At 36.4% G+C, this 13772-nt stretch overlaps 1 protein-coding gene across 1 annotated transcript in view; it reads left to right on the top strand.

Annotated features, from left to right (window-relative positions):
* The first annotated feature begins 4665 nt into the window (after positions 1-4665).
* ank1b (ankyrin 1, erythrocytic b) overlaps positions 4666-13772 on the top strand; it is a 118391-nt gene continuing 109284 nt past the window's right edge. Inside the window, exon 1 of the mRNA XM_053478179.1 lies at positions 4666-4791. Within this exon, the coding sequence (XP_053334154.1) occupies positions 4666-4791 (126 nt within the window). The remainder of the gene's footprint in view (positions 4792-13772) is intronic.

Raw genomic sequence — 13772 nt, 5'->3', positions numbered from 1 at the left:
ATTGCGTGCTAAGGCTGGAGTGGAGGAACTCAAATGGCCAGCACAAAGCCTCAACTTGAACCTCTTTGGAATGAACTGGAACACCGACTGTGCTATTCAACCAACATTATTACCAGACCACACTAATGCTCTTGTGGCTGAATTGAAAATCTCCTGACAGTCTCTTTTTTTCCTCTTATAATAACCTCCACTCCGAGGTTTTTAATTGTAAAAGTTTTCATAATTGAACACAAACAATTGGCAAAGTCCGCAAAGAATTTCATTTTTTAATGACATAAAATAACGTCTGTTTTTTTGTGTATGTGGTGTGTGCATATATATATATATATATATATGTATATGTGTGTGTGTTTACCTTAATAAATGTGAATACTGTATAGAGCACCTTCATAATGAAAAAAACAAAAGTGACTTTCTAAAGCTATATGAAAGTGTGTGCAGTGAGAGAGTATGTAATAAATATGAATATGCCCCTTCTTACTGAATGAACAATTATTTTATTCACTATGTTTAAACAATTTGAATATTAAATTAGTTTATCTTTTTCTTCATCATTAAAGCTGTACATACAGCTCCTGTCCCACGCAAGAAGGACAAAGAGTGCACCAAAGTGGTAGTACAGTCTCATATTTTTATATATTCAATAAGACGCATAAACAAATTGCTCCTTACTACTTCGTAAATTTTTGCTCTTTTAGGCAGGTGAAGAAGAGTTATGGTATGCCACAGTAAAGTTCACCGGAGTAGCCAAAGACTCTGATCATGTAACGCCGTTTGACCCAAAAACTGAATACTCCACAGTGGTCTTTAAAACCCCAGACACCAGCACTTCACAGCCTGACAGTGTGGTTAATGTTGAGGAGTCCAATCCCATTTCTATTGAAGAATGAATCATTTGCTTATTCTACACACATCTGTTCTGGTTTTGTAGAATCCTTGAGTTATCTTTTAATTTTTTTACAGACTGTGTATCTAATTTTCTCTACTGCATGAATAATGAAAACTGTAGTAGCTCAAAGTTTTTTTCTTTCTTTGCTTTTAGGTTTAAAAAATATTAAATGAACCAATTTTAAGCTTATTTCGACTTGGCAAAGAGAATGACCCTGTGTTCACCAGCAACTGGCAGGTTTTATCAACCACTACTGTTATCAGTTGTGGGCATTCAGGATTGTTGTCCAGGATTTTTGTAGTTCAATGAAAGAATGTAGAACCTTCAAAATCTAAACTCACAGTAAATAATGCATAAATCATTGTAATTTTTTTTTTTTTTTTGTAATGTCACTTTGATGAGAGGTTGTATATAACAAGATAAAATGAAACTATTAGTGAAACAAATGTTAAGTGATAAAGATAAAGACTTAATTTTTTTACTTGTGACCTGTAGGTTAAGTGACTAAAGTTTGACAGGGAAACTGCAAAAACATTGACCAACAAATTCCAAAAGATTTGGTCCAAGGAAGCATTTAAGCCTTAATTCAAATTTGGTAAAATTTAACTTTATTTTGTGCAGCAGCAGAAAATTGGAGGCACAGGCACAGTAAAGATATCCTCTTTTCCATCTATGTGGGTCATGGACATGGACCTGCTTCATGATGTTAGTGGGCATAATGAGATACTCCATCTGAAATGCAACAAAAGATCTAAAAGTGGTGGAGCATTATGAATGAATTGATATGTAATGTGCTGAATGGTAATGCTATTGTTATAATTTTTTTTTAGCAAATTCAGTTTTATCCTGTCAGAAAAAGATTTGAGTTTTGATTCGTAGCTGACTTTGTGACAGCTATTAACTATCTGAAATAGATCCATTATTTGAATCAATGTAAAGTAAGTAGCTACTATACTGTTCCAACTACTGGTCAATAATTTTACACATATGAAAAGAGTTATCTGATGTTAACAAAATAAGGATGTGAGAAAATGCGTTCACCAGTAGTGGGTACAGTACATTAGCTACTTATATTTACTTTACAGTACTTTGAATAACATAATGAATTAGCCTATATGAGCTGGTCTTCAGAGTCTCAGTGTCTCAACGTCCACCCATATCTACAGTCACGTGCTGACCATCTGTCACTTTGAACGCAGGGCACTATTCTGAAAGTGCCCACCAGATGGAGTTATTTTCTTATTCTTACAACAGCTGTGTGTATACTGTATGCTTTTGTGTACCTTTTTTTTTTTTTTTTTAGTTAAAATAAAAAGCTGTAATAATTATGCTCGAAGTTAATGAAGATTCAATAAAACGCACTATGTCAAGCACCTTTTGATCACATGACCTCAATTTGGTGATGTCAGAAAAGCAGGAACAGAAAGTAGGTTTTTTTCACCATTACATTATCGGTAAGTTTATTAACTATTTGTGAGTAAAATACCATTTTCTTTTTTATGTTAGAAGACATACCGTCACTGTCCATTTGAATAATAACACTGTTTATTACACTTTAATAATAACACTTTTATTACAGTTCTCTAATCTCCCAATCATGTGGCAGCAGCGCAATACACTTTTTTTTCCTACATTGTGGTGATGCCACAAGAATGGCCAACTGTATAGCTATGGATATGGTTTTTCCTGTTAAAGGTATACAGTGATTGCATATTAAATAAGTCATAAGCCAAGTTAGCTGTAACCTCTTTTGAACATCAATATGCTATGCTCTGAGTTTTGAGCTTCATCCTTGTGCCACAAAGTTTTACAGGAGAAATTATTTCACGTAAGTAGATTTTTTTTCTCTAGATTTTTTTGTGTTGTTGTTGACATATTTACTGACCCTACACAAATCTGATAAAGCTGGACACCTTGACTGGCCATGGCCAGAAAACACAACAGTAACTCTTGCAGAGGGTAAATTACAAGTAATACGAGCACCTTGTTATTTTCTACTGGTTTTGCAAAATCAGGCTTGTAGCTTGTAATTTCAGTCATCAAATTGAGTAATGTTTTGTTTCCATATTGCATTGTACGGTACAGAAGATAGTGATTTCAGTTTAGCTATTTATTGTTTAGGTTACTGATTGACTCTTTGGCATTGAGGCTCAGTGCCACAATGACCACAAATAAGAATGATTTATTGCAGGTCATGTGACCCCACAGCTCTTTCTCATGGGAAGCACACATTTTCTTGGTAGTATTTCATAAGCATTTTGCTGGAGATCCAGACGTAGTGTCGTTACTTCCTCATAATGTGCATGCCTCCTTACAGTGCTATAATCAGCAGCCCTGTTATTAAGGTATTCCTAATCTGCAATAAACAGTGACATTAGGGAGCGAAGGAAATTATCACAACAGGGCTGGTTATTGCTTCTCAGCAATAACCCTTTTTTTTCTTCTTTTTCTTTTATATAAAGGTGGTGTGTATGGAATTGAGCTTGAGATTGCACAGGGGAAAAATCGATGCTGTCGGCATTTCTTTGTATTGCTTGGCCATCATTTCACTGCAGGGTTCTAATGTTTATGAATTCCAGGAAGTTGAGATTATATAAAATATCCAAATAAAATCTTGACCAACTCTATCAAATACTTTATAATAACATGTCAGGTTGTATGATGTAAGCCCTTAGGTGATCAAGCTGTTTTTAAAGATGACGACTATATTTTGCTCATGTCATCAATGAGCTCGATACAGGCATGTGCAGAAATCATGCTGAGATAAACACACACATTCTCACACAAGTAAATTAATAAGGATATTTTTCTGTCCATTAGCAAGTTTCATTTACTTTTCATCTTCACCACATCTAGATCTGTAGCTATCTTGTGAGTTTCGCATCATCCTATGACATTCCTGTATTGATCACTTTTAGATGAGCACTGTACCACTGATCAAAGTCTTTTGATAAAAGATTTGAATTACAAAAATTCTGTAAGTACCAGAATTCTGTTTGTTGCTGTCGTGTCACTAAATTGAAAAAAATACGTCATACTTTTCATTCTTATGACCTCAGATCTCAATTCACGATCAATAAATTGTTTTCGAATGTGTGTTTTTTTGTGGGCTAGTAAAAACAGGCTGTTACACTGTATAGTTGAAAGGCAGTTTAAAAGCTGAGATGTGAAAGGTTAGAGTAAAAATGGAAATCCTGATTTAAATGCATCTGTGTTAGCTTGCCACTAATCATAGGAATGTTGTGAAGTAAAAACAAGCTGGGTGTAAATCAAGTGCAGTAAATGTAGTATGTACATTGTATATATTTTTGAGCTGTGAATAAATGATTGCTGGGGAAATAATAAAAGGAATGAGAGAAAGAGAGAGAGAGATGCTGCAGGATTCATCCTCACAGTGTCGTTCTTGAGACTGCGTGACTGACTGGTGTATGCTGTTAGAGAGCAAGCGTGAGAGCGAAAGAGAGCAAGGGAGAGAGACAGAGCAAGAGAGCGACAGTGTGTGTGTGTATTAGAGAGAGAGAGAGAGAGAGAGAGAGAGAGAGGGGAGGGGGAGGGGAAGGCTCTTGTGCGGATGAGAGCAGGAGGCGGCGGCAACGGCAGCATCAGCAGCAGCTCTTTTTTGCGGCGTGCTGCCTGGGACCGGCCACCTCAGAAGGCGCTCCCTCCCAGGGGCTTAACGCTCCCATCTCTCCTGAACTGGCACCTGCAGGAACTGGTGCAGGCACTGGCCCAAGGACTGGCACGACGACACTGAAGCATACTGGCACAGCAGCACCATGGCGCAAGCTGCCAAGCAGATCCGCAAGAACAAGGACCTAGCCGAGGCCGCGGCCCAGGAGCAGAGGGAGAAAGAGGAGGAGAAGATCAAGAAGAGGAACCGCTCGAGGGACCGCAGGCGCAAGGTAATAAGCATTTGGGTTACTTCCATTATCTCAGTGAAATCTGAGGAGACACAGCACAGACGCATTATCCAGGCATGCACAGACCGGTTTGTGGATAGTGCTGCAGCTGCATTAGTCTGAGATTCATTCAGTCAGGAGGAGATGCAGGACGAGATGCAGGATGAGGAGGGGGTCAACGAGGGACCTAGAGATGATTGGTTAAGTAAGCGCACGGCTCTTCTGAGACTCGAGAGCATGGTTTAAGCTTTTGAAGCTGATGTCATTTACATGCGAGGCTGCAATGTGAGCAGTGCACCCGATGCCTCTGTTCTGTTTGCATGCTTTATGTATTCAGCTGCTCTGAAGGCAACAGGGAACCTGACATTATTGTTTGGTTGATCCTCTTTCAATACAAAATATCTCATCTATTTTTACAAGCTCTGCATACACCCATGCACACACATTATATATAAATATGCGTCTACAGTATGCATGTATGTACAGTATGTATGTACAGTATGTATGTTTATATGTGTGTATGAATTAGTGTGTGTAATAATCACCTAAGGATCTACCTGCAGCTCTTTGTATTCAGGTCCGATGCTTACCCATGTGGACAATCCTTTAGAGACTTCTTCTGCATCAAGGCCTTTCCCAGTAAACGTAGCACTGCTTGGTATAAATTCTTTTCAGTTCTTCACCAATGAGATAAAACCTGATGTTTTGGATGCATGTGACTGGAGGAAGGAGTCCACTGCGACTGTTATGCTTTGACTAGATTGATCTGTCAGGCTAGCATTTATCACACCAGCACTCCACTACGCGAGGAGACAGAGCACTGAGGGCGGGGTGGGAGAAAAATGTCTCTGCTGTACTAATTAACAGTCTCACACACATGCAGGCACTCAACACACACAGGAAGCAAAAGTATTTTAAATACGGACTTTTTCAATTCCAGTATGACTCTGGATATCAGCTTAGCCAGACAAGACCTTGATTAAGATAAGTCCAATTTATTAGCATATCCAAATATGCTAATATTGTCATGCTGCAAGAACTTGCAAGACATCCTGAAGTATTTTAAGGTTCAACCTTATTATATTTCCAGCCATTGTTTTTTTTTTTTTTCCTCCACATTTACCCTCACACACACTGACACCATCTTGGAATGGAATTGGCTTGTGCTAAGCTTGTGGAAATCATACAAATGCCTAGCAGAGTGTGAGGAGTGAGAGTGTAGAATCCAAGATGGCCGATACTACAGTGTTGGCCTATGCAACAGTGTGTCATGCTGGGCTAAAAAGCAAGTCTGTTTAAAACTCTGAACAACTGGGACACAGTTTGAGGTGCCTGTGAGATAATTAAATAGTTTTACACAATGAAATTGTTATACAAAATCTGAACTCTTTAAAACTAAAGAAGTAAACTTCAGACACAAAAATGTGTCTCAATTCAACTCTCTGTTTAGGATAAAGGGGAAATTGTGTATGGTTTATTTTTAAATGTATAAAGCGACAATATTTGCTGATTTTGTAATAAAATATGAAGGTCTGAAAAGTGTAATAGTTTGCAAACATAAGCTTTTTAAATGGAAATGGACTTTTGTGGAACTGAGCTCAACAGCACTACTAATGTGCTTAAGCAAAACACACTATATACAGTAGTATAAGGAGGTGAGGCTGGTTTGATTTATTTCTAGCCAAAACTGTCGATTCACTGTATCAGTGACAGACTGGATCAAGATGATTATTTAGAGCGACATCCCCTGGAGCTGACTTCTGTTTGGGATGATATTTGCGAACATATGTAACAAGTCATTAGTGGTGATCTGCATGTGATTTGAGTTATACATACTTTTTAGATCCGGGTACTCCAGTTTTCTCCTGCAGCTTAAAGACATGCAGATTAGGCTAATTGGCGTTCCCAAAATTGCCCATAATGTGTGTGTGTGCGTTTGCCATTCGATGGATTGGCCCACCTGTATATAGGATAAACTGGTATAGATGTTGAGTGAGTGAGCCTGACTTGATAAGATCACCATTAGTCACCATTAGTACTTAATATTGTACAAGTATTTTACTGGTTTGAACACATGACTGTGAAAAATGGCATTCTTGACCACATTTTTAAATAACAAAGAAGCATTTGTGAAAACTAAACTAGAAATCCTAAAAAATATATTGTTGGTATATATACAGTAGCATTATAATTCTTTGTCATTTCCTTGTTTATTTCAAGGTAAGAATATATTTCATTTAATGTTAAAGATAAACATTTTCACTCGACAATGTACCAGATTTCAGGGTGCCATAATAAATCATACTGAAGAGTTTAAGTAAGTAAGAAAACAGAGATTGTGTAAGTCAAAGAAGCTGTTTTTATCAGTGTATTTTTTATTTTTCTATTTAGTTTACTAAAAATTTTGGCTTTATTCTTTTTTTTTATTTTTATTTTGAGATAATGGAAATGGTTTCGTTGTTAACAAAAACCGATGGAGCTTTATTCCACGACTAACCAAATTCTGATCATCAACATCAAATTGCGTAATTACTATTTTTTATTACAATTCTTTCCTGAAATTATTATAAATAATAATGTGCCACATTACAAATTCATTCTAAAATCAATACCTTATTGGCCATGTTATCAGTATATTAGTTTACTGAAAAATAAGCGAGGGGCAGTTTCTATCTGAGTAATAACAATAATTGAAAAATAATCATTTGATACAATGGTCGTCACAGTTTACTTTCCATTGAGCTTTTATATTTTGAAGCAATTTTCAAAATAAGTGTTTTTTCATTTGTTTTTAACAATGTTTTGTTGAAAATGCCTTACAGCAGACAATCATTGTGATGTGCTGTTTGAGAAATATTCTCTCTCACTGTTTACTGTAAATGATGCTAGAAATGCAAAAGCTGCATGTTTTCAAAACTGAACAGCGTCATAGCCATTGAATCCAAGATGTCCATGACAAATGCACTAACAGTCTACAATGTGGAGCCAAGGAATTGTTTATTGTGAGCACTATTTATAATAAATTCAATGATTTATTGATTCGTGGATATTATCCTAAATTTCTGTTGACTGTTTTATAAAAACAAGAAGTCACTCAGAGCATGTTACAGTGATCACAGTAGCTACACTCCAATTAGTGTTTTTATGTAAGTTACCATATTTCCTGAAACTTGTCTTAATCAGATAAAATTACCTAAATTAAAAAAGAGAAAACTCTGCCAGTAAAATAATATTAATAATTTTACCTGGTGTGTATAAAAAGGAGTTTAAGCTCTTTTTTAATCTTGAGTGAGATGTCTGAAGTCAGAGCACCGAGTGTGTCCTGTGCAGAGGAACCAGAACCAGAGACCAGTAATTGCTTTAATAATCGTTTTTTAATCAAACCCGGTTCTTTCTGTCCAGTTTTGTTTCTGGTTTTCAGTAATATGATTCTGGTTCTCATCGTATGTTATTTATAAATGTAAAACTGTAATTTGACATTATTTCTGACTTCAAACCATACATTATGTATACAGATATACAGATAAAGCACCATTTTCCTGTAACAGCGTGTAACTATGTGTTTTATTCCTGTAAATCAGTGTTCAATTTAATGTTTTAGGTGTGTGTGTGTGTGTGTGTGTGTGTGTGTGTGTGCTTTTCTTTTCTATCCTCATTGATTTCATATTTTAGGTACAGTACCTTTCACTACCATCAAAGTCTGTTGTTAATAAGCTCGTAGAGAGATGAGTAGTGTTTCTAATCTTGTAAAGTAAGTAATGTAAAGTAGGTCTCCAACAATGCGCTTTTCCTGCTTTTCCTGGGCAAAACAGTAAAAAGGGCAACTTCCTAGCCCACAGTGTTCTCTAGATTTAAACATACTGGCTGTCGGTCCTGGTACTTTATGTAGCACCCCTCCCCCTGCATGGCAAACTCACAGACAGAGAGAATGTAACCTGATATTATGCATTAACTTAATCAGCAGTGGCAGTCCCCTGGTTCTGATAATTAAATCCCAGGAACCTTATGTGCAAGAGGTTTGGAGGAGGGTTTAAACGTGTGGCCTGTGTGTTTCAAAAATTGGCGTCAGGCTAGCAGTTTTTCCTGCTTAAGTGGTTTAGCAGGACTTTTTTGTGAAAATCAGCCAAAGTGCAAAAATAATGACCAAAATGGGATTGACCATTTGCCTCATTTTAATCTTTAAACAAGGCAGTAGACCCATTTCTCAGGTTTGATATAGGTTTTGTGTGATAGTGTTCAAAATTTAGCAAGCATTGGCACATGAGAGAGAGAGAGAGAGAAACGAAGGTCGTATTTTGCTGATTCACTCCTTCTGCACTTTAAAATGCAGCTCATTTATGGAGTGAGTTTGGAGGGAGCTAGGGACCATATTTGAAGGGAGTTATTATTTTGATCAACATAGATTTTCGAGCTGTTTGACATGACTTTTTTTTTTTCAAATGGACACAATGTGAATCAAGAATCAAGCAATAAATGTACACACAGCTAGTATATATACTGTATTACTGTATATCATGTTTTTTATTTTGCTGTCCTTCTCCAAGGTGAAGCCTCCACTGAGATGCTGTACCTAACAATACACTTGTTTTGTCTTCAGTAAAGACAAATTAGATAGTTTCACGGGCTGCCAAAGATAAGACCCAGATCACACGTGTCATTGGTGAAGGATTCAGCTTTAAAATACGAACAAGACACAGGTGATAAATATTCACCACTAATATTCTTTAGAATTTTTTAATACTCTATAACCAGGCCTCGGGTTATATTACAGTCGTGTCATTTTAATGATAGTTTTTGTATCCTTCCATAAATGTTAAAAAAGAGAAAACTTCACCATCTAAACAATGCATGTTTTAATCTGATTTATACTTATAGATGTATATTAAGTTAGCTGTACAGTATAAGCTTGTGTAGAAATTATACCATGTAGGAACAAGTACATATAGTGACTGGGGTATCTTAGTGGTAAAGAAATCCTGGACAATCAGCATACAGAGTTTAATAGAACCAAACCCATATTAACATATTGAAGAATGTTGCTACTGTAGCTAATCTGATTACAAGTTGACCTGTAATAAAAAAAATGTTTGACTAGTCAGGTTTTTGATAATTAAGCCAAGGTGCAGTTTACTTACCTGCATCTGCATACAGAATACAAGTTAAATTTCCAGCTTAAATAATAAAAAAACTATTTATTTATTTATTTGTTTGTTTGTTTGTTATAGCTTAATAAAAATAACTTAAATAATTGGTGCAATAATTTTTTATAATTTTTACAGTCATAGAAGTGGCTGTGGAAATGTAAATGTAATAGACAATTTTGTAAGATAACGATCCTTGTGTATACACTTGAAACAAAATTCTCAGTTCACAGTGTAATATTTACAGTGGAATACAGTAATTAAAAATTCAGACACAGTTCCTACAATTCTTTGTTTATATAAATTCTTAATATATCCATCCATCCCATACTAGTAGCTAATAATCTTTCAAGTAAAGTATGAAATTTTATACAGTATATGAGAAGTGTAAAAGTACAGATCATGGGCCTTCGAGTGGCGCAGTGGTAAAGTGCTCGTTCGATTATGCCGAGATCGCGAGTTTAATGATACTGTAACCTCTCGCAGCCGGAGGTCTAGAGAGAGCTGATTGGCCGAGCTCTCTCAAACGGAAAGGGTGAAAGGTACTTAGTGCTTCCACATTAATCACGGCTCTACAGCCAAACAATCTGTGAGCTCATGCAAGCAAAAGGAGTGGATAGCGCTGTCCTCCGAGTGTGTTACGCCACCCCCAATGGTGCAAGAGCGAGCAGTTCAAGAAAATGCGGTTGGCTGGCGTCACGTGGTTCGGAGGAAACACGTGATAGTCTTCAAACCTTTAGACTGAGTGGTAGTAGTAGCCTCAATGTGGGAGCCCCCTAGTAATGTGGAGACATTGGACACGACTAAGTTAGGAAGAAAATTGGGGTAAAATCCAAAACACAGATCATAAACAACTTAAATAAACTCATAATATATCACGCAGCAAGTGAGCAGTCAGTTGATGTGATGTGTTAAAAAAAACAGGCAAGCATAAAGTTCTGAGCGACTCTGACAAAGACAGAATTGTGATCTCCAAAATAGCAGGTTTTGTGGAGTATTCCCGGTATGCGGTGGTAATTACCTACCAAAATGTTACAAAAGATCAGTACAGTAAATACAGTGAGAGGGACATTGGTGCCCAAGGCTGACTGATGCATGTGCGAGTGATGGCTAGAACGTCTTTTCAAATAATACATAAAAGCTACTGTAAATCCAGAAAAATTCAATGCTGGCCATTGAAAAAAATATGTCATAACAAACCGTGCATCACAGTTGCAGGTCAGGGTGCCCATGCTGACCCCTGTCCACTTCTTAAAGTGCCTACAACAGACATTAGGCCTGGTTTATAGAGCGATGGAAGAAGGTGATCTGGTCTGATGAATCACATTTTTTTTTATATTGTGTGGACATCCAAGTATATGTGCTTTGCTTATCTGAGGAAGAGATGGAACTATGGGAAGAAGGCAAGCCAGTGGAGGCAGCGTGATGCTTTATGAAAGGTTCCGTTGGGAAGCCTTGGAGGCTTGCAGTCATGTGAATGTTACTTTGACACAAACCATCTAAACATTGCACCCTGCAAAATTGCAAGGTCATGTGATTTAAGGGATTTACTGCTAATGTAGGTGCCAGACACCACAGCACACCTTGACCACAGACACCTCCTGTGGTGTCTATTACTTTAAGAATCAGAGCCGTTTTATAAGCACTGAGCACAAGTGGGATCTACAGAGCATTATGTAGGTGGTTTCAATGATATGGATGATCACTTAGAGGATTAGAATACTTGTGATGTGCTGTTAGAGAATAATAGGATTGGTGTGAAGCATCATAACACAAAATATGCACAATGCATGTAATTCTATTATAATACAAAAAGTTGGCATGGCAGACCAAGTTTTAGGTAGTCAAGAAAGATATATTTATAATTTATTTATTGTTATGTTTAATCTCGTGGAACATACAGTATGCATGGAAGACCTGGAACTAACACTCGATTACCAGATTGGTAATCCATGATGTCCAATGTCTTAGCTTTCAAATGAGATAAGTCTCAAGAATGACAACCAAAGTACAGTATGTTGGAACAGTGAACATTTGAAACTGGGCATGCCATTCTCCGGAAAATGAGGAAAAATGGGGTGAGAGTTAAGAGGTACGTGTGAAGAAATGAGGTAGCTGAAGACTTTTGCGCAGTACTGTATTCCTAAAGCAAAAAAAAATAAAATCTAATAAATACTGTTCTGAATCACTTTATATGATCACTGTGCAAACAATTGTAAAGAACATATATTGAATAAGTGAAATTAAGTATGTTGAGGTCTGAGACTGAGGTTAACCAAGTGCACGAAAATGGAATTTCCACTTTGGTCACATTATAGCGTGACCACGCTGTTCATTAGGGTGACCATTCTGTTATGTTTAAATGTTGGTGCTCTTTTGTCTGAAAGAAAAAGGAATGCACTGATAGTGGCTTTTATATTCCTGACTCTATATCAGGAATCTATAAGCATACAGTATGCGAAAATAAAAACAGCCACAGCTCCAACTTGAATCCAAATCACTTTATTCTTGAGTACATACAGTATGTACAGTACTGTAGCTTGGTAGCAATAGATTCAGGTAGGAGGGATGGCATAAAGTTTAAAGATGGCATTAAACAGAAGTGAATTAAAAGAGGACAATTTGGCCATTTAGTTAAGTCATCTTGTGCAGATGTGCAGATTATCTCAACATATACAGTTTAATTTTTAATTGACAAAAGATAATTGACAGTTTGACATTTACCAAAAACAAATTCTCATGTCTTAAAGAGTTTATAAATGGCACATGATTCAGATGAGAATGTACAGTAGTACAACTTTTTTTAAATTTGTATTTTTAACAAAATATTTCTTTTAGATGGGTGTTACTATGCCAAGGGTGTCATGAGTTCCTCACTCATGACTTTCTATGTTGACAGTTTTAAATATTGTGTCCTCCAAAATGTTTAGCACCCAAATGTTTTGTAAAGATCAGTAAAAGGGTTAGCTTCGTCTAAACTGTTGAGACACAATCCAACACATAATTAAAATAAACGTATACAGAGAAATTAAAATCCGCTTGATAAATTATTATTTTTAACCAAAACACATCACAATTTTTGACACCCTTGGAAATTGTAATGAACATGACAGTTGGTAGAAGTACACAAACTCAAGTCTTGCATAAAAGTACAAGTACTTGCCTAAAAATGTATTCCACTACAAGTAGAAGTTCAAACTTATGTTTTTTTTTTTTTTTATTTAAGTACAAGGACTAAAAAATGTGCAAAGAACAAAAGTACAAGTACTCCACAAAGAAACAAATTTTTCTGGAAAAACTAATAATCAGTATTCTAAAGTATTTTAAACACAATTGATGTTGATGCTGTTGATAACATAAATGCACAAGTCAAGTAGAGATTTGTTTTCTGCAGAAATCTAAAATTATGTCTGACACACATGAAGGCAGATGATAGCTGAGAAAATAGCTGAGTGATTATTAAGTTACTGAAGCTAATGGAAACGAGGTCACGGACTTGTCATGACTAGCGGCATGATTTGACATTAATTAGGCATAATTTGAAATTAATTAAAATGTATTAATTAGCACTAAACCAAACGCAAGTTCAAAACTCTTTCGCACAGTATGTTACCTAGGTAGCTACTATAGATTACTTCTAATTTCACCTTAACAGCTGTGCCCATTCTAGACATTTGAAAGATGAGCCAGAAGAATTCGTAACTCAGAGAACTATTGGGCGAGATTGTTGCCCAGGTAACTGTCAACACTTTAGTCTCCAACTAATCATCCGAAATCATCCAAGCACCATCCGAAATCACCTCTATGCCAGAAAATTATTTAAAAGGTATGCCAGAAAAAAAC

The sequence above is a fragment of the Clarias gariepinus genome, chromosome 19 (genome assembly GCF_024256425.1).
Source record: "Clarias gariepinus isolate MV-2021 ecotype Netherlands chromosome 19, CGAR_prim_01v2, whole genome shotgun sequence".
Lineage (NCBI taxonomy): Eukaryota > Metazoa > Chordata > Actinopteri > Siluriformes > Clariidae > Clarias > Clarias gariepinus.
This window is presented reverse-complemented; position numbering and strand designations above follow the sequence as displayed.